The 22,540-nt window shown below is 42.7% G+C and overlaps 1 protein-coding gene across 2 annotated transcripts in view; it reads left to right on the top strand.

Annotated features, from left to right (window-relative positions):
* PLPP3 (phospholipid phosphatase 3) overlaps window positions 1–22,540 on the top strand; it is an 83,887-nt gene that overhangs the window by 44,257 nt on the left and 17,090 nt on the right. For both annotated transcript variants that reach the window (XM_069232601.1, XM_069232602.1), the window contains exons 3-5: window positions 3,171–3,451; window positions 6,445–6,502; window positions 21,173–21,349. In XM_069232601.1, the coding sequence (XP_069088702.1) occupies window positions 3,171–3,451; window positions 6,445–6,502; window positions 21,173–21,349 (516 nt within the window). The remainder of the gene's footprint in view (window positions 1–3,170; window positions 3,452–6,444; window positions 6,503–21,172; window positions 21,350–22,540) is intronic.

Consider the following 22,540-nt stretch of genomic DNA (forward strand, 5'->3'; position numbering starts at 1 on the left):
AACCTGTGGGCACCTTAGTGACTGCTCATCAGTAGGCTAATGCTTGTCAGATTGATGGCACTTACATCGAAAAATGTCAACCATAATCCATTATGGTGAGAATTAGCTAGCAAAACCTGGGTCATCCGAGTAACAAACTTTTACTCTGTGTTGCTTCCATACTGGAGATCTTTGCAAATTCATTCACTGACTCAATCAGGAAAACCTCATGCACACACGTTATAGCGAGGGCCTGCAGCCAAGTTCACATTTCACCATTCTTAAACAAACTAAATTTGCTAAAGAGTCAGATAGAAATGAGCTCCTACTGTCACTTATAATTCACAAAGTAGTGCCTCAACTACCTCTCTGTTGAATGACTATTATCACAAACGTTCAGACGATCAGTCCACTTGAAGTTCTTGACAATTTTCAAGATCACAGCAAGCAAATTGCTGGATGATGAGGAGGTTTGAGGGCGGCTAAGGGAAGCCTTCTATGGTGGTTTAAAAGTTCTATAAGTTAAAAGCTCACCGTCGAAATGTGTAGCCATCCTGACAAGTCACAACTACTTCTCATCACAGTCCATCACTCGTCCAAGGTTGAGTACGTTAAAACTCTTAATTAAGGCAACTTGATGTGGATACATGTCACCACCACACAGATTTGGACCATAAATGTTTGTGGTTCCATTTCAAGATGCACCACTAAAAAGGGCTTTGGTTTTGAAATGTACATCTAAAGATGTGATATTGGTGAGAGATTTTAATTCCTCATTTGGAATGCCAGCTTTTCACTTCACTGAAGTGTGTGGTCACTGATAAGTTTCTGTATCTTCATGTGGCTTAGTTCCAGTGGCATAACAATGGCCCCACAGCCTCTGTGGTGCAGGGGGCTGGGGCCCCTCTGCTCAGTACCCTGGCCTAAGAGCTCCCCCTCAAATTTAGTTACGCCACTGCTTAGTTTCCAAATCTATGGAAAAATTGAAGGTACCTAGAGGTCATTTAGTTTGTAGTTGAGTCATACTGCAACATTTGTTCACCCTTATAAATTTCAACACGACTCACACGTCCTCTAGTGACTGCAGCAAGGTATACAAAAATCACAACACCTAAAACTCTAAAACAAAATTATTTCCTTTATTTATTTTCGCATTGTTGGAGTGTCCAGTCCACACATTTTGAGTTATTCTTCATATTAAGAATAACTTATGTAATTGTTCCCTTTTACTTTAGGTAAAGTTATCCCATCTTGATAGTCTTCCGTACAACAATATTGACCTGGCCTGGTTTGTCGCCGCTTCCCTAAAATTGAGAAATTAAACAGGGTGCCTGGGAAACTCGAAATCGCTGACGTTGGAAAGATTCCCTAGTTTATTTGAAAAAAATCTTAATGGGAGGGAAAAGAGAAAAGTGAGTAGATTAGCCTAAGGGTATCGTTTTCACCTTTGTGTCTGGTCTATGTAGTGGTAGATGCATGAGGGCGGGCATGTTTTCATTTATTATTCGCACGCTAGAGGAAATGAAGAAAGGACTGTGGTAAGTGGGTACTTAGGACCTCTGCTGTTGTGGTGTAGATGTAATAATGGCATTTCCAGGCCTTGGTAATGGAGCTCACATAATTGGAACAGTAAGCGTTTTTTGGGACACTGCTTTTTCCATTGCGCACTTTGCACTAAGGGTCCTTTCCATGAAACACTTAAATGGGTCTGCATAAATGAAACACTGGAAGCAATTATCTGACTGCTGCAGGCAACATAGGAAGATATTGCTTCTGCATGTATCCACCAACATTCAGAACTAGTGCCTGAAAACAATCTAAGTCATAATAAAAATGAAAAATCTCCATAAAAACATAGCATTTTACAAAGTATTAGAATTTGCCATCATCAAGAGATTTTTTGGGGAGCGTAACCATTACACTATATAAATACAACACTCTGAACACACCTTGATTAAAAAATATAATTAGGATAGAATTAAATTGTCGCAGATGCATGAGTAAAATTAGTACAGATTACAAAATGGAGTAAAACCACTTAAAATATTGTAGATGTTTCCAAATTCTAGTCGACCCGCCCTATACAAAAAGTAGGCAGTGCTCAGTTACAGATTTTTTTTCATTAACCTTAATAATAATAGCTGAATAATATTAGTGGAAGGAGGGATTACTAACACCCACAAATGTATACTTGGACTGTACTTAAGTACCATTATATTTAACTTTTTCCACACTTTTGTCTCTATTATCCCCACAGAGGCTTTGGTTCTGGGCAACAAATTGGGGTTTGGTGTTTTTCTACCCACAATTTCCAGTTCTAAAAGCAACAGACCTGGTAAATACACAGATGGAAGAAGGACAAAGACTGTGGGCAGAGACAAAGCCTGGCCCCACCCACACCTACACCACTGTGGGGGGAGCAGAAAGTGTTCCCCTAGAGAAGCTACAGCCTTTTCACCCCTAGGATGCCCTTATTGTTTACCTTAAAGAAAAATGAGATGCATTTCAAGAAAATAAAACGTTTGAGTTTAATATTTTAAGAGTAAGAGGTGGTCTATGGGATCTCTGTCTGCTCTTAAAAATATATAGCATAACTTTCTGAAAAGGGAAGGGTCCCTAGATGACCCCATTCCATTTGTGAAAGGGTTCCCACTACAAGTCTGTAGTATGTAAAAGATTAATGTTTCGTGACCAGAATTCTGTCACAAAACATTAATACATACCATTCCAACTTGGTATTTGGAAGGGACGCCTCTTTCATATACAAATTCGGTATTTGGTAACAAGCACAAATTGTGATTTGGTCGCAATTTGTCTTTTGTACATAGGAAAAAGCTTTTTTGCTGTCGCAAAGGTCCCTGCGAATTAGGTCACTTGCAATCTCAAAAAAGCTTTGTACATCAGGCCCTTGGTCCTCAAGGGTACCTTGCTAGCACTCAGGTCCCTAGACTCTATCTTCTTTCTGCTTCTTACATCCTCGTCATCGTTTTGCTCCTAATCTTTCCCCAATATATAAAATATTACAATTGGAGCTAAATATTATTTTTTGGTTGGGAGTTTAAGCACCTTATCTGTGGGAAGGTGTTTTAGGCTGGAGGTGAGGTTGAACTAATACTATTGTGGCTGTTTATGTGACCCACTGCTGTAGTTCAAAGCACTTGTTTAAATATTGCACCTTCTCTTTCCCTCAGATCATCATTGGTGAGTTCTACCGGATCCACTACTTGAAGGAGCGGACCCACTCCTTTATCCAGAATCCATACATCGCAGCCCTCTACAAGCAGGTTGGCTGCTTCATTTTTGGATGCTCCATCAGCCAGTCCTTCACAGACATTGCCAAAGTGTCTGTCGGCCGCCTGCGCCCGCACTTCCTAGCGGTCTGTAATCCAGATTTCAATCAAATTAACTGCACTTTAGGATACATTGAGGACTACGAATGCAGAGAAACTGAAAGCAAAGTTATGGAAGCCCGGTAAGAATAATTTCACCAAGAGATGCAGTTTTTCATGCCACTCAGTAAATTAACTTACCATGCACGCAGCAGTGTTCAGTTAACTGGGTCTGTGATCCGATAGGCTTGGTCTTTCTCTAAAGGAATTCTAAAATCTTCCCAAGCACAGCCTTTTGTCCCCGCTCCATAGTCTGGCACACAATCCTGCCGTTCACTATTCATTAATATGTAAATTTAGTCAGAGGAACCCATCAATGTTTGTGTTTTTTTGTTAATGGAGCTGGACAGTTTCAGCCAAGAGGCTCATTATTATATGTGTTGCATAATTTCCAGACAAAGCATTTCAAGAAAACACTGTGTGCTAGCCAGGGAATCTAGGCCATTGGATGAATGTGGGCTAACGGTCCTTGAATGTAAATGGCACGGGGGGGGTCTTTTTGATTGAAGGATCAGATCAGTGTGATCCTGCTCCTAAATAAATCTTCCCAAAGCTTATCTGTCAGATGCTCTGGGTGTCTGTTCTTTGTTTGATGCTACATCTCTGCATTTTCTTCACTTATGAAGGGATTTTCCCTAGAGCGATTGAAACAAGCACTGGCAAAGTCAGTAGGTGTTGCTTTAATGTACTAATGCATATAAACACAGGCATTCACAAAGCTGGCTATGTTGGCTGCATAGACAAAGGCTGCTGATCACATTAAAGCCCGTCTGGTTGGTTTTGGCAGTGGTGGGAAAAAAAGAAGGAAAAACAGGATGGCCTGTTTATAATGCACGTAGAAGGTAAGGATTTGAATATGACAGAATGAGTAACGATTGAATTAACTTTTCAGAAGTAGGATAGGCCCTTTGAGGCTTTCAATGGAAACTCTTGGTCAAAGGTGTAACAAGAGAACAATTACCCAAAAGCGTTGGGTGAGAGAGTAATACTGCTTTGTGGAGCCAAACTCCATGGATGTACTTTAAAACCAGACTGAAAAATGTATAGTTTTGCTGTTTTGGGTGAACTGATGGGCAGCACAAAACTTTATGGCAGCACAAATGGCCTTCATTTAGCAATAAACTGCACTTCTGTATGCGCAAAACTCTATTATTAATTTCTACCCGCCAGTCCTACTGCCCTAGGGTTTGCATGGCCTGTGGTTACAAAGGGGTTGAAAGCCTCGTACTGATGATGTCTAGCAGGCTCACTCTTGCAAGTAACCAGATATAGTTCTTACTTTTCCGAGTTTCATCAGTTACCGATGTCGCATGCGGGTTTACAGAGCAGACATCCCAGAAGCATCAGGCATTATATAGAGGCAAAGCAAGCAAAACAGTTGAGGAGAGCGCCCTGGATGCCTTAGATGCTGTTTCATTATGCCCTTATTCACTGATCTCCGTTAAAAGATAGTTCGTGTAAGACTCCCGGAGCTCACTCAGTCTTTAAATTATTAAGAAAATTAGCTTTGCTCTAAATGTTGCAGAATTTAGAACTCCTATCTGCCAGCCAGACCTATATATCTAGAAGGCTGTTCACCACCTCCTTCTCAAGGTCACTTTTGAGGGGCGATTCTTTTACTGTGCTCGCGCTTGTATTTTTGCAGTTGCTTATTGTACGTCTCTGTGACATCACTTGCTGGTGTACAGGTATGTAAAAAGAACTTGTCTTCATTTGTGCCTCATTGAAGCACATCTGTCTTCGTTTACAGTAGACACTGTGTAGCCCAGAAAAGAGAAATCGTTATATTTTGCTGATTAATCAGTTATTCACCTGCTGTTTTTAGGTGCGCATGTGCACATCTGTGTAACACTGTGTGGAGCAGGGTTAGCCATTGCGGAGACTTGTTAAAATGTGGCTTCCGCTCATGTTGAGTAATTTACTGCTTCGATAGCAGCAGCCCAGTTCTGCTGCCACTGCACCTCCTGTTCAGTAGTGATTTCTAAGTGACTCTTGACCTCTGATCCCAAGCCCAGATTCACTGCGGCCTAGTGTCCCGGCCTTGACCTGTGGTCTTCCGGCTGATTTCCTCTCTCACATCCTCTATGACGACACATCTCATTCTTACTCATGCAAACTCCCCACAGCGCTGCCTGTCCTTTTCATCTGTGGCTTGCAATTCTGTAGATGTGTTCTTTATGAAACTTCATCCTGGGGACCATCTTCTGCTGTGACCCATCTTTTATGCAAGGACTCAGCCTCTTTGTTGATCACAGGCCCGTGACTTTCAGATGTGTGATGTTCTCCACTCTTAACACTTCTACTGTGTGAACACTGGTAGATGTACGCAGAAGTTTTGTTTTAGGTGCATCTTGGTGAAACTAAGAGGTACTTTTCATCTCATTAACGAAGAGCCAAATTATTTCAACGACCCCCGCCCTTCCAATGTCTGCATCCACAAAATCTTGCCACAAGCAACACTTGAAGCATTGATAATGATTCCATAGTGTAAAATACCGATTAAGCTTCCAATTTGTATCATAGCAAATGCTATCCCAGCCCAACTCAGCTTTACGCAGCCACTCTTTGATCCTGCTGATATAAGAATATGTCACCGTTGGTCACGCGTATCATTAACAGGTGCTTCAACCCTAACTTCTTACACAGCCCCTCTTGGAATCTGTTGTGATTTTTAACCCCTCTGAACAGAATTTACTTGGCCCAGTGTTGCAGTAACTTAAGGGGACATTTTGACTATTGACAAAGGAGTAATAAATCTTGCCTAAGGTACATTCAAATTATTTTGTTGATTTGTGGGAAGTGATGTTCGTGCTTTAAAAAAAAAGTTGGTGAAGCCAATTTTGTTTACAGGAAATTGATGTTCATTAATGTTGTACCATTAAATCCACAAAAACATTGAAGACTCAACATTTTGGAAATTATTTCCAATTTACCACTGAAAAATACTTGGTGTTCTCAATATGACATCTTCCCCACCTATTTGTAATTAACTGCTATATTCTGCTGCCATTGTATCTTGTCTGTACAGAATGTGGACCCAAAGCAAAATATTGACAACCTGTGGTTTCTTTCACAGAAAGTCCTTCTTCTCCGGGCATGCATCCTTCTCCATGTACACCATGCTTTATTTGGTGGTAAGTGTCTTACATATTTTACAAGTGATTCTCATTTATCTGTAAACCACAATGGGATCTCCATGTGAAGATATGGCCCAGTGTAAATCAATCTTACAAAGTGCCCTGTTCGCATTGAGGAAACTGCACTGTGGATGGTAGGGGAGTTAAAATGCTTCATTTAGGTGTAGCGGGGATCCTTACGTTAATAGGGAGAGATGAGAGTGGGGAAAAGACGAAGACATAATAGAGACACTTTTGTATGGTAACAGGATTGGGGGGGAAATTCTGAGCTCAGCAATTTTGAAGTGAAAATGACATATAGAAAAAGGATTGAAGAAGGTAGAGAAGAGTATCCTGGCATTAGTGGTTTTCAAAGGTAGTGGCTTCACAATAGTGGCAAAGGTAAAAAGGATGACTCCACCTATAAAGTAGGAGGGAGAAGAAAGGCGGAATTTCTGTGGATGTTGGAAGGAATACCCTTTGGCATACCCCAAAATATGGGACCCCTTACAGAATGTCATGAGGGGTCCCTGACACTCCCATACCTAATAGATATGCATAGGCCCTGGATTGAAAAGGGGAGGCCCTCCCAAGAGTGGGGCACCTCCTATGCTGCGGGGACCTATGGAAGTACTCTACAATTGATGACAAAAGTGTAAGGAGTACCCTAGCATTAACGGAGAAGGTGGAGTGAGTACTTGAACATTGATAGGGATGGAGGGAAACAGAAGTTGGCAGTCATGGGAAAAGGTGGCAGGAGTTACCCAGGCATTAATGCAAATTGTCTACAAGGAGGAAGAAGGAGAGCCCTCTCATTAATGGATGCAATGCATGCAGTGATCTGACAATAATGAACAAGCTAAAATTAGTACCAGGGCATTACCTCAAGAAGGTGGTTAGAGTACACTGCTGTTAATGGAGGCAGTCACGGAAATACTGAGCCACTGGAAAAGGTGGAAGGTGTACCTTAGCATTGAAAGAGAATGTGGAAAGAGGTCACTTGTGCTCCTGGAGAAGAAAGGGGAAAATAAAGAAAGACAGATAAATTGGGGAGAGTGGTTGTGTGGATTAAATATAGAAACACGAACAGCGGCATTTCACAATGAAAATTCAATTGCACTGAAAGTGACAGGCATGCGTACAAAGTAACTTTACACAGTTGACATGCTTTCAGTGTTTGCAGAGAGGCTTTACCGGGCAGGAAGTATTGTAATAACACTTGTGCAGTTCCACTGCCTAAATGTAGGTTACATGTTGCCCATTAACCAAAAGCACTACTTCCCTTTCCTAGAAGGAGTGTCCCCGAAGAATAAATAAAGGTGTTTCTATTTATAGATTCTTTGAGGCGGCAGCTTTAATTAAAACATCAAGGTTAAAGATTCCCGAGGGAGTTAAATCATTCATCATGCCATGGCTGATTTTGTGAGGTTTCACAGAATCCAAACCCTTAACAGATGATTTGCTAAACTTATAAGAATAATGTTATTGTAAAGTTTTACTAATGATGCTTGTAGATATGTTGCCCGTGAGTGAAAGAGTTAAAGAAACTGCACTCGATCAAATGGTTTTGGCCCCGATAGATGTTTATATAAGGTTTCAGAAAACCAGGCAAATTTGTAGATGTGTTCAAACATGCAGCTGCTTCGGCAGCGCTCAGTAGCAGGGGTGTCTGAGCCCCCTTCACCTGCAAACGTCTTTTTAAACACCCTATGCACGGTGATCATCCCAGTTAAATAACCCCCTTATAAAAAAAATCTTACAAACAATTGACAACAAGCTTCTTTTTATGCACCCTTTGGTTGGTTAATCTTAGGTAATTAACACCCTTATAAAAGATGATTTAAAACAATTATTACACAGGGGCTATCAGTTTTAGATATTCGATAGATGGCTTTGTCAGGAAGAAGATGCAAATCAAAAGAGTACCTTTATGAAATATTTAAATACACAAATTAATTGTTTGTGCCTTAGCGGTTGCGTTGAAAACTACCACGTGCTTTTCCTTCATCAGTTTTTCATCACAGATTACAGTATACACCCTAAGGCATCGTGTCTTGATCTGTAATTGAATGCTGTTTGAGTGGCATCACTAACCTTTCAAGTAACAATATCTCATCATCGTGACCATAGAGAACCTCAATTCAGGGATGTGGGTTATGTCAGTAATTATTTTCACCCTCCTTCCACACAACTCCTCAGGCACCACCATTCCACCAAATAAGAGTTCTAGTATTGGGTTGGTTCCAGAGCTGATGAGAAATACCTCTACCGGGATTGATCATACTTCCATAGACTAAGGACAGTTTAAGAGCCTTGGGCCTATATTGTGCACGTGCCCTTGAGTGATCACAGTTTTTGTGGCTATGTGATACACTGCCTCCATGCTCTCTTACCGTCCCATTACACCTCTGGCCCAACACGATCAGCTTGTCCAAGGCTCCCAGTCTTGATTGGGTATGACAACTATTACAAACGAAGCAGGGAGTCTTCAGAACTCTGGGACAGACACAAGACACATATTTTAGGTGTTTGTTAACCCTGAGAGAGAAAGTGTATGGAGTTTTGCAGCCCCACCAGATATCCCTTTCAAATATCCTCTGTGCCTTCGATGAAAGAAATTAAACACGATGATTGATAATCTGCCAACATCAGCAGCATATCATAAATACTTCTTTGAAACCAAGTGTTATAGGATATGCCTCACCTTTTAATAACACTTACAAGGTCAATGGGACCCAAGAGAAATTATTCAACACCAGATCCAGCTGAGTTCTATGGTCTTTGATGGTTTTATGAAGAGGATGCATTTAGGGCCTGATGAGAGTCAGAAATGTGCCTAAGGCCTTAAGAATAGCTGTTTCAGGGGTCTCCAGCCTGCTGTGGACCATAGATAGAGGGATTTTGTGTTCAACACCCCGCTTATACAGATAACAGCAAGGAGGTTATGGGCAGGCATATTGTGGTACTGTCACTGGTGACAGTGGAATCATTTAGGAGTCTCTTTACTTCCAATTTGTGACAACAATGCCTCCTGGTCTTAATAGAAACACAGTGCCATATTGAGTGGCCCTCATAGTACTAGGTGCACTGACCTAAGTATATTGTGAAGCACTCCGCCTTTTTGGCTGGCAGCAACCTGTAAACTGTAAGCTGCACCCTAACATCACTAGCTCGCTGTGTAGCACCCTTATAAGTAATGTCAGAAATTCTGATGGTATTTTATTTTCTGGTACATGGGTTCTGGTAGGGGTATCCATTAAACAGGTATAGGATTTAAAGCCAATATGATTTCACCTACAATCAGTTCATTTTTCTGTGGCAAAACTGTTTTGTATTCAGTGCTTCTCTAAGGCACATTATTTTCTGACAAAGCATACACATGTATTTGCTGCGGCTGAATTGATGTATTTTGGACACTGCAGGAAGCCTTCATTGATTGAATTGTTTAACGAACCTTAATTCAGAAACACATCTAAAAATATTAGAAAATGGAACTTAAAATGCTTCATGTTGCTGTTTTCTATGTCTGTTTTGACAGTGCAGTTGCAAGCAGGCCTAATGCTTACATTTTAGGTAAAGTGTATTGGGTCTACTGCTTTCAGCCATTGCCCTTCTTTGACCAGCCTCTTAGCCACTTGCTTGAGACTTTGTCAGTCACATCTTGATTCACCTCAGTGAAGTATTCATCTCTCATCCAATGCTATTGGCTGTTTTCGTGTATCCTTCTGCATCCACTGAATACTTCCATTGAACTACTTGAGGGACTACTTTACAACGTTAGCCGTCTCTGCCCCCTCCTGCTGGCTCACTCTGATGTGTCTCCCATCAAATGCGGTACCATCAAGTGTGTCTACCATCTAATGTGGTAATGCTACATATGTTAGGTTACATTCAGACCTATTGTCTTCAGCGATTCTTGTTTTATACAAGTTGCATTGGCCTGAACCAGTTCAATCCCCCATTTCTCCCATCTCTGAAAAGTGTAGCGTTTGCTCTGTGCACTTCTTCTGTGAGGTGGGCTTTTTGGCTCCTATGTGATTTGAAGAAACTATGCCAGGGACATAAAACAGAGCTTGAAAATCAGACCAGCCCATAGAAGACCGCAGTCTAAGCAAACAGGTAGATGTCTAACTTTGTAATTCACTCACTGTTTAAGATTATTTCACATAAGGAACTTTCTACCTGTGTATTCTTGGACTATTTAATGTTCAGGTAAATGGTGACTTTCCTATAAAATATGATGATGTTCAATATGGTCCTCTGCAGTTTTAGTAAATCAGTCACACGCCAAAATAATAAGATTAAGTGTATCTAACAAGGAAATGGAATTATGTTTTTTTCATATTTCAACCAAACATTCCAAGTCTGATCCCAACCGTTCTGTATTGCAATCGCGTGGAACACGTGCAATCTGCAATTGATATATTTTTATGCAAACAGGCGTTTCGGATCTGCTGGGAAATTGCTGGTTCCCAAGACGTGCTATCAAAAGAATCCTATTACATTAGTCATCACCTGCAAAATAGCGTGCTGAATGAAGCTTAAAAAAATGCAAACGTCTTGACTTGCAGGAACCCCTCCTCCCCTTTTGAAAAGACCGAGATGAATATCTCAGCTAAATACAAGAGTGCAATTCCGCATATTCTACATTGAGGACATGTGATAAGATTGCAATTAAAGGCCTGTTTCATCCTGCCTTCTTTGGTGCATTGTACAGTGTGGGGCTAAACAGCGGGTTTGGATTCGCCGGACTTGGGCTGTAATCCTAGCTGCGGTATTTCACCATCCAGCACCGTGTGACTCCAGACAAATCACTTCATCTGTTTGTGCCTTGAGTCGTATAGAGGTCCGAATATAACTATGCGTTATGCAGGGGGGAAATGCAGTATTCCTTCTAGTCTTTCTTCCATGATTGGATGCTTACATCCTGTCTATCGTTCGTCTTCTGCTTTCAGAAGCGGTCCTCAACCAACTCCACACTGTTTTGTAGACTGCAACTCCCGTTTAAGATTCCCCTGCTACAAAGAAAATGTCATCGCGGTAGCTCCCCGTGATCCTTGCTGTATCAGGTTCTTAAAATAAAATAAATATGTGTGATTCAATGTGTGTTTAATGTTCAGTCTTCAGGAATTTTCCCACCCCTCTGCTGCTATCACTGGCACATTTCAGTGTCTGGGATCTGTCTGCCCTTCACCCACAACCAGCATTTTAAGGCCGCCTCTAAGCCATTTTGGTTGGAACTAATGCCTTGTGGTTGGCGCTCTATATTTTCCTCTGTGATGGCAAAAAAAATCACAACTGAAACTTATGCTTCTGAAATTTAAAGAAAATCGCTCCGCTAAGTTTAAATGCCCCAGAGCTTTGTTAAAATGCGGAGACAGTTAGCTCTTTTGCTGGGAATGGCGGCCTACGTGATTGTGATGGCCACATGGGACGGGACAAGAACTTCAGAAATTGGGGCTGCAATTTTTCTTTAAGAGTCAACAGAAATGCAAATGGAGAACAGATGTAGCCAGGTACAGGAAATGGTTGTTGGGAGCATTGGCATAGTGTACACGTGCAAACTTGTTGGGTGCCTTAACTACTCTAAATAAATATATAGCCTCCCTCCGTAACCAGCATCCGACAACATGTCATTACCAACACACTGAAGATCTAAAATGTTATGTCAGAGGAGGTTTAGGCTGCTATTTTTCAGATATCAGGGCCTAAGGTTCAGTAGCCAGGCATGGTGCAAGGCATTTTTGTCACCTTGGTTCTGATATTTTGACCTAATGCCTCTCCCCCTTCATTGGGGTGCCCACCTCCATCCAGGTCATTACAGACACTATTTCCGGTTCGTGAATTGGGTTGAAATCTTGTTTTGCAACCGTTGTATATTGTCAGTCTCATTAGACTGACTCACCTGAAATCAGTTATTTGTAGGCGAAAAGTTCAGGACTGGAAGTAATGTCCTTGGCTTGGAGTGAAGTGATCCCCCAACCCACCACCTCCAGTATGGGGGTCATCTTTGACGTTAGCATCACAAATCTGCCTCGGACCCTTGCTGCCTCCCCCCCACCCTCGATAGCTGCTTACTCTTGCCTCACCCAAGGACCAGCCCTAAATTTCTGTTTTTTTCCTAAAAGGGGGGTAACTATAAACTTAATAACTGGCAATACCAATGTTTGTGCAAGGCAAAATTTAGTCAGAGGTAACTTGGTCGAGGTCAATGATAGGTTCATGAACCAATCAGATAACTTTGGCCTCTAAATTTGATTTGAAACCACAGCAGTAAAGGTCTTGTGTGTGATATCTTGCTCCTGTCTTTTAGCCAGGTCAGTAAGGAAGTCTATTTATATTGTGGTAAAGGCACTGCCACCCCCCAGAGTTAGCCTTTGCCACCATCTCGCATTTTTGCCCTAGAGTGATTGGGTATTTTAGCAGGGAGAAAGTAAAAGAAGCATTGGCAAGACCAATAGGTCTGGCATTCTCTTGCCAACCTTTTGGCTTTGCTGATGCGTATTTTATTTTGTTACGGTTTTTGTAAAACGTTATTGGAGAGGGAGCTGCCACACCAGTGTATGTATGTATGTATGGGTGTGTGTATGTGTATACAAGTAAAAATATCTTTTGGACTCAAAATGACACACTGCCAGAGTAGTCCCTTACACTTGGAACAACTTTGTAAATGGATGTTTTGCTTGTAAAACAAAAAAATGCCACCACTCCCAGTGAAGGCAGCCTATGGCAGAACTGAACAGGCTTACTACCTCACACTATTAGCTGTAGTGAGTTGAAGGAACATGTGAATGACTAAACAGGCTCAAGGATGAAGAAGGATGCCCAAAAGCCCCTGTAAGTAAGTATATCATGCAAATAATTTTAGTAAAATGAAAAGATCTTGGCTACTGTCAGACCTAAAAGAATAGTAAAAAAAATATCAAGATTTAGCAAACAAAATTTGAAGTCGCCATTTCTAATTAATTACCGCATATATAGAAACTAGTAACCCGCATTTACCTTTTTACATTCTTGGAAAATCATCATAATATGTATTTTTCATGAGGACACTGAAACATCTCAGACAAAGTCTTAAACGTAGAATGGAGAGCAGCACGTGACCCCGTGTTGTCAAGCGAGGCAGCATTTCTATGCTGATGTCTTGGTTGAAAGCAAGGGGAGGCCGCTCTTTACAAGTTTAGAGGCATTAGCAAAGAAACAATCACGGCGATCGCCCTCGTGCCCTCAGAGCTTTTTTATCAAGTGTTTCTCACTCAGGGATAAAGGCGCGCACAGCAGGTGAGGGGTGCAACCTTTAAACGAAACCCCACAGGCCTTTTGCTTCAGTGGGTCCCGGAAGGAAAGTTTCTTAGAATTCTAAGTAAAAACGAAAAACATGTTTGGGCAACGAAAACCGATAAGGATGACTGACGGGTACCTCTGTGAGGCCGGGAACCACAATCATCTTTGAAAGGATTACTACATCTACACGTTACTGAAAATGACGTTGATTGGCCAAAACTGAGGGTCCCACAAGATAAAAAAAAAGCCTTGCTTATCGCAACTTTTTGTAGTTTGGCAATTTCAGTTTTGAGCGCAACAAGGTAAAATTTAAACTAACTTTTCTTCTTTACTTTTTTTTTATCTTAACAACTTCCTAAATCCCGGGACTTCCATCAAGATGCAACACATATTTATTAAAACACCTATTGCCCATTACAGGAACTTCCCACCGCCACAGAGGCGAAAATGTGAACTGAGATTTCAATGATTAAGCAAAGGGGCCCTGACGTTCCCAACATTTTATATATTTCTGGGATTCTTAGGGCCATATTTATACTTTTTGACGCTAAACTGCGCTAACGCAGTTTAGCGTCAAAAAATTTAGCGCCGTCTAACGCCATTCTGAAGCGCCATGCGGGCGCCGTATTTATTGAATGGCGTTAGCCGGCGCTACCAGACCGGCGCTGCCTGGTGTGCGTGGAAAAAAACCACGTACACCAGACAGCGCCGGCGTAGGGGGAAAATGGCGTATGGGCGTCTTAAAATGGGGCAAGTCAGGTTGCGTCGAAAAAATCGTCTTAACCCGACTTGCCCCATTTTTTAACGACGCCCATCCCCCATCAACATGACTCCTATCATTGTAAAGATAGGAGTCATGCCCCCTTGCCCAATGGCCATGCCCAGGGGACTTCTGTCCCCTGGGCATGGTCATTGGGCATAGTGGCATGTAGGGGGGCACAAATCAGGCCCCCCATGCCACAAAAAAAAAAAAAAAAAAACTTACCTGAACTTACCTTAATGTCCATGGGATGGGTCCCTCCGTCCTTGGGTGTCCTCCTGGGGTGGGCAAGGGTGGCAGGGGGGGTCCCTGGGGGCAGGGGAGGGCACTCTGGGCTCATTTTGAGCCCACTTGTCCCTTAACGCCATGCCTGACCCAGGCGTTAAAAAGCGGCGCAAATGCGCCGTTTTTGGCCACGCCCACTCCCGGGCGTCATTTTTGCCCGGGAGTATAAATACCACGTAAAGGCCTGGGAGTCATTTTTTAAGACGGGAACGCCTCCCTTGCATATCATTAACGCAAGGAAGGGGTTCACGCTAAAAAATGACGCACACTCCGGGCACTTTGGCGCCCGAAGCGTCTAACGCCATAGTATAAATATGGCGTTAGTTTAGCGTTGAATTTGCGTCGAAAAAAACCACGCAAATTCGGCGCAACCAGAGTATAAATACGGCCCTTAGTGGCAACGTCATGTTTTAAAAGTGACACTGCTTAGTTAGCTTGTTAGTTTGAGCTTCTCTGTTGAATCTTTGAAGCTTAACATTGTGTGTTTACCAGTGTCAATTAGAAAACCTCCATGTTCTGCATGTTTAATACCACAGATTTCAGGGAAAAATGCTTTTGTGAATATATACACAATTAATTGAAGGCTTTCTTTGCCTTTTCGAACTAATAAAATATTGAAAAAAATAAAATCAACTTATACTAGTTAAAAATTGACATTATTTTAGGTTTTCTTCACGAAAGCACTTAGCAGTTTGAGACCAACTTGGTGCTCAGTGAATGATAGCTGCAGGTGTGAGATTCACTCTTTCTGTAACTTGTCGCAAGTGAGAAAGTCCAGTGGTCCAGAGAAGAAAGCCAGAAGCTCCCACTAATCTGCATGGATACAAGAGTTGTGCCTCAGGGGAATAGTTCTCATTACTGAAAGGGAAGGAAGAGATACTGCACAAAGATTAGTAAAACAACTCACGGCGGTCGCCGCAGGTTTCAAGGGTGCGGGGGAAACAAAAAAAATATTTTAAAAAGTACCTCTTCCCATCGTCGCCGCCACCTTCTGCCACCTCGCTCCTCTTTTTCAGTGTCCCAGCATTCACTGGAACACCAGCACAGGCTCCCCAGTAATCCTGGTACTGCTTTCATGCTAGGTCTAGCATTGAAAGCAGTGTCAGGATTGGTCTGAGCATCTTGGACTACCACTCAGACACTGCCCTTGGGTCTGTGCAGTTTCTCCAGGGGTCTGTGCAGTTTCTCCAGCCCAGCTGCTCAACACAGCCATGCTAGACAAACCTAAGTGCGCATGTGTGTTTGGCCGGCCTAAGATGGCCGGCCACGTACACATGTACACTTAGGTGCACTCTCTTCTCCCCGCCCCTCCTGTGGCCAAGCCCCGCCATTCCCCTCACAGGCTGCTGGCTGAACCAGCAGCCAAAAGATAAAACAATAAAGAAATGTTGTTTTATTTTTGAGCTGCTGGCTTAGCCAGGGGGGCAACGCTCCTTCACCATTGCAAAGGAGCTGCCCCGGAAACAACTTGTTATAGGAAACTAATGCTTGTATGGAACAAAGTGTGCAACCAGAATCAGTGACACTATGCAATTTGGTGGGCCTCACAATATGATATTAGAGGGGCCGCATGATCCCTGCTAAAAGAGCAAGCACGGAGGGTGTTGTGAGACATCACAATTTTAAAATGGGGCATTCCCTGATATGAATGGGTGCAGGAAAACCAATGAATCACTGCCATCAACTGCATGATCCCATTAGAGAACATAAACTAGGTGATGCATTTCCTAGAAGAAGAGGAAAATAAAGACTAAATACGAGATGAGGGGGTGCATAGTAGAGCCCTTCCCCAGAGGCAAGACTGAATGTTTACTGGCACAGACCTAGGGAGAAGGCTGGAACCCCAGCCCCTGCCTTTTTTGAAAGTTTGAAGGCCTGAGGATGATCCTCACGGAGTCCTTGAGTCCCACACTCCAGGGCCGTCCATCCACCACAGCTGTCACCTGCAGGCGACAGAGATGAACTGATGCACATTTAGTGTGCACCTGAGCTGCAGTTCTACTACTTCAATATGGTGACCTGGTCCGCGGTGCACAGGATACGGTGTCCTGGCCTGCTATGCACAGGATACGGTGACCTGGTCCGCTGTGCACAGGACGCAGTGATACAGTGACCTGATCCGCTGTTCACAGGACACGGTGACCTGGTCTGCTATGCACAGGATACAGTGACCTGATCTGCTGTGCACAGGATACGGTGACCTGGTCAGCTTTGCACAGGCTACGGTGACCATCTGATCTGCTGTACAGAGTCTCCTCGGGCATTGCCTCTATCCTGCCTGAATGTTACCTAATTTTTGACATAAACATTTTTAGTTTCTGCAGAGCATTGCCCTGGCTCCCCACCCCAACATCCCACTATACACCCCCAACCCCACAACTAGCCACCGAAAATACACACACACTCCTGGGCGTGATTTTACACGTGTCCCTACATCATTAATGAAAAATCTGCCCATTTAACACTGTTAATTAAAAAATCGTCAGTTCTGCCTCTGGCTTTGTAGTCATTACCCATCTGCTAATACAATTTCCACTCAGATGAAAAGGGATAAGCGCCACTGTAACATGCTTTGGCATTCTCCAGCCGACCAGATTAGGGACGTGCCACGCTGGGCTGATTGCAATCTCCATTGTTTTCGGTCGACGCTTCCAGGACAGCCAGGCCTGCAGCGTTATCACTGGCCTAAACTCCGATCTCATGTAAACAAAACCGGAGATGCGCACAACCCGGAAGTAGGCCTCCATGACCCGCGAAACGAGAAACCGGATGTAAGACTAGCACTTTACTCAAACCCCAGACAAGTAAGACCAAAGAACTTGTTCAGCATCAATCTTGAACTGTTCAACACTTTACAGACGGTAATGATTATACTTCACAGCCGTCTCTTCAGAGAAGGCAACCGTCGTTTTTAATTTATTTATTTAAGGGCATGATTCATGCACTTTTTAAAAATCTAGTAGTTAACTTAAAAACGAGTGCGTGACATGATGAACCTGCCATTAAGGTGTTTGCAAATTAGGTAAGAACTAGACACTGTGATCGCCTGAGTGATATCTGTGCAATCTATCTGATCATCTCATATTTGTAATATAATTCTATTCCGCACCACAAATTGCAGATTGTCTATAATATCTTTGAACGACTCTAATGATCTATAAATCACATTGCCAAACAGGTAATTTAAGAATACTTCCAGTTTGCTAGAGCATTTTGCATATGTTTAGGTTTGCAAAATGATGGAACTTACATATTTTTTTGCAAAAATTGTATTCCAAAAATAATTTAAGGTGCTTTGGTTCAGCATCATTCACCTTTTGGCTGTGTTGGTTCAGAAACCTTCCACCACTGGCTTGTGACATGCCAATCACAGCTTAGCCCACAAAAATACTTTAGTCTCACCTTCTTACTGTTGGCCGTTGGATGTGTGCGTTTGACTCTTTTGATATTCATGAGAGACTATTTTATATCTTTTCTGGATTCACATGCAAAGTGTTATTCCACCCTCTAGTGTATGGCCTGGAATGTCACTATTTTATCTCTACTTTTTTTGTGTGTGCGCCAAGCAGTAGGCGGGCTTAGTTATCCCCATATGGCATGAGGCGTACAACGACAATGCCCCAGGGCGTGGTCACCATCTTCAGATTATTTTTCCGCGGTTGGGTTTAGAAGCATGAGTCATAGCTCCAGGTCGTAGATCACTGAAGATACAGGAATGACGCCAAAGAAGAGTGAGAAAAACGCAGAAAAACAACATAAAAACCTTTGAAGTCTACAGTGGTCATTAAGGATAATCTGAAAACACAGAAAAGTATTGAAGTACAGTATAACAATATGCTGAATATGCTTGGCTTTGACCAAGATAAATTGCCATCAATTAATACTATGAAGGCACAAAAAATACAAATCTTTAAAACCACAATGCATTATAGAGCTGGTAAGAGAGATCTGCCATTGAGTGTGTCTGCTGCAGAGATGTCTGTGTAACTTGCAAATCACAAGGTAGAATTCTGACAAATCGACTCAGGCTTCCATCCTTCTGAGACTGATGAAATGAGTACATTAAGTGGGGATTTAGTAAAATCTAGTGCTTACAGACCAGCAAATCTACAAGACTGTGACAGCAATTGCCTTAATATTACATTATAGTAAGTGCCATTTGTAAACAATTAGAGAAAGCGAGAAATAATTGTTTTCTGCTGAAAAAACATAACGCTGTGGCACTTAGGTGTGTCACAATTCACAGGTATCTGACTACAAGACTGGCACTCAAGACAAAAATGCAAATTCCATTGTTTCACACCTGCACTGACCCTAAGATGAGGCCATATTTTACACACAATGATGCCGGTACATTGATTCATATAGTCCCACCGCCAAAAGCCAGGTAAAGAGTAGATTGACTTAGTGATAGGTGTATCCTTTGCAAGTTAAATAGCTGCGGCCCCTGAAACCTTAGGGTCCGCCTTTAAAGGAGAGCCATCCTTTCCTCACAGAGTCTCAGCGCATAAAAGCACGCCCACTGACATATCAATCAGCAGATGCAAGAACCAACCACCTCCTAAATAGTCCACTGAGGGTGTCTTCATTGTGTATACCTCCTTCTGACTGGTCGACTTACTTTATCTCTTCGAGTTGTGATGTGAGCTGGTGCTTGCTGGCTGACATATACACATTCCCAACAAAGTAGTCAAATCCACGATTCGAACACTTAACCCTAATACCAAAGTGCTACCTTTTCAATGAAAATGACATATATATATATTGCAACTTGAAAAGGAGATTGTTTCTTTTGTAATGTGACCCCCTGTGTGCTTGTGATATTAAAGACCGTGCTATCAGAAAAATAACCTAGACCAAAGTGAATGCAGAACTTTGAATGTCACAAGGGTCTTTTTGATCTTATGATGGGGTTGTGTCTATAAATTGCTTAAGAAGCTGAAGTAGGCGAATTGCCACATCCTGCACTAACCAAAGCTATTTTTCAGAGAGGGAGTGCTCTAAAGGGTGTACTTGAACAATGTCAACACTGGTATTTCTATATTGATATTGCCAACATACCAGAACACCTCTTAGAGCTCTTGCAAGTTCACAATGAGTTTGAAATATATATATGCATGAGTTTTTGGGCACCACCATCACCTATGCTAGGTAGACTTTATGTGTGTGGTTCCTTAACTTAAGATTAACCAGCACCATAACATCAAGCATGAGTGAGCCTGATAATGTACACTGTGCACACCCTGAAACAACTTCTTACAATGTGCTGCTGTAAAGTGGTGCCGTTATGAAGCCCCGAATGAACCTGCCCCACAGAAGCCATTTTAAGCATAGGCGCTGATCTTGGACTTGGGACCAAAAGGTCATCTATTGAAAGCCATAGACTGCCCGAGCTCATAAGGCACTTTCGAAAACACTTTTAAATCTGTCCAGGGCTCTAAAAGAAGGTCGCATGAAGATTACTTTAATGAATTGCTTTACAAAATATGAGACGTGCGGTGGGAAGTTGTGTGTTTCTTGTTCCATTATGTTTCTTATTTCAAGCCAGATGGTCTGCTACTCACCGGCCAGTTCATCAGAAGAGTAGCTAAATCCCGTTTCTGTGACTAGGCCAAGCCAGTGCTTAATGGGTCGACAGCTTAAGGTCACTGTACATGCGAGGGCCATTTGGCAGGTGTGTGTCATTGTAAATGACTCTGAACGTGACCCGCCTTTTCTTTTTGAGACATTCTTCCTTGCTGCCATTCCCATGAGCAAAGCATGTTGTCCTCAGAGGCGTCCGGGAAATGAAGGAATGTCTGACCTGTAGCCACGTCTCAGCCCGTCCGGACCTGCCCAGCTTCCTTCCTCGCCCTCAGGAAGGTAGTTGTCTGCTCAGACTGCACAGTCACACCCATGAGCGCTCCTGGGCAGCCTTCCCTCGACAGGCTTTGATTTGTGGGCAGAAGGGTTCATTCTTCCTGTTGCCCCCTCCAGTCTCTCCCTCTCCGGTTCCCACAGGAATCTAGCAACAGAGGGCGGTGCCGCAGCTACAGCGGAAGCTAGAAAGTGATAACTGCTACTGGACAATGCGCGTTTGACGTCATCCACGAGCCTTCAATTCCCGAGCTAGGATTTATCTTTTCTTATGAGTGACAGGTGTCTATTCTTTGCTCTCACCCTTCCTCAGGGGTGTCACTGCAGCCTATCTTTTTTTAAAGTAATTACTGCGCTTTTGTACTGATAATGCAAAAACACATGGCATATGAAATATAATGCTTACATTTTTTAAGTGTGAAAGTACTGCCTTACCACAAGAAAATGTTAGCAAGTAATGACCAGTTATCCCTATTAATGTCTCTTACCTCCTCTTTCCACAGCTGTATCTGCAGGCCAGATTTACCTGGAGAGGTGCCCGCCTACTTCGCCCTCTTCTGCAGTTTACCCTGCTGATGTTGGCGTTTTACACAGGGCTGTCCCGTGTGTCTGACCACAAGCACCACCCCTCCGACGTGCTCGCCGGATTCGCACAAGGAGCCTTGGTGGCTTATTGCATAGTGAGTACCCTCTCACTTTTCTTTACTTCTCTGCTGGCATCTGGGATTTGGATTTGCAGGAATAACAGATGAGCTGCTAGCAGAAATGCATGAAGAAGCGTTCATCGTGGCATGGCTGGTTATGCGGCTACAGGCCTCACCACACAGTTAGAGAAGAGCGAGCATCTGTCCACAAGGTTATTTGCTTGCTTTTGCTCTTCAGGACAGGTGCAAAAGGAAATTATGCTTTTTCATTTAAGCGTGGCATTTAATAAGATTGTGGCTTGGCTTTGGGTATTCCTTAACTAGGAGCCAACCTGGGCACATGACCAGTAGGTTCCCGCTAGCCTGGAGAAGACACGCCAAAAGAATTCTTCCATTCCATTTTCTCTTTTAGGTTAAACTCTTAGCAAGAAAGAAACATATTCTGTCTCTCTGATGCGTGCCTGTGCCCGCCACTGTCATTTGTCAAGCAAAGATGTAGGCTCTCTGATTATAGCCCTACAATGCAGCTTAATAATACCAGAATTACTGAGAGAGAGAGACAGAGGTAGATAGAGAAAGAGTTTGTGTGTGTGTGTGGGCATGTACAGCCCCCTCTGTGAGGATCGGTTCAGTCCTCATTGCGTGGGCAAACACGGTCAGTTCCAGGCACACACTATCCTAGTGAGGACTGGTGCGTCATGAGGACCTGTCCCCGTAGTGTGTTTCAGTAGTTTCAAGCGAATGTATCAAAAAACTAAAAGTGCAGTTATATTTGCCTCGGTCCGCTTTATAACCTTCCCTACTATCAAAGCGTGCGTGGAGTTAGAATTGAAAATATACACTTCATTGTGGCCAATGGCCAGTCCTCATAATTAATTATAGGTATGTCATGTAGTGTATGCGCGTGTGCGTGTGCCCCATTTACAGGCTGCTGGGACCATCCTTTATTAATGATGAGGGGAATTCTATTCTGAGGGCAAGCTTTTCTCCTCCTTGCAACATTATAAAACTGATTCTTCGGAATGTCCGCTATAGTGTACTCAGACGTAGACTCTGTCGCTTATGCAAGGCAACATATTAAGCTACTATCTCTTAACCCCTTTGTGCTTTGTTCCATGTCTTGTTCAAACCACAAAACCCATGTTATTTAAAAATTAAGAACCATTTCAGAAATTTGGTGTAAAAGGTTGTGACCTGTATTGGTATTAGGTAGCAAATACATTATTT

This window comes from Pleurodeles waltl, chromosome 4_2 (genome assembly GCF_031143425.1).
Source record: "Pleurodeles waltl isolate 20211129_DDA chromosome 4_2, aPleWal1.hap1.20221129, whole genome shotgun sequence".
NCBI lineage: Eukaryota > Metazoa > Chordata > Amphibia > Caudata > Salamandridae > Pleurodeles > Pleurodeles waltl.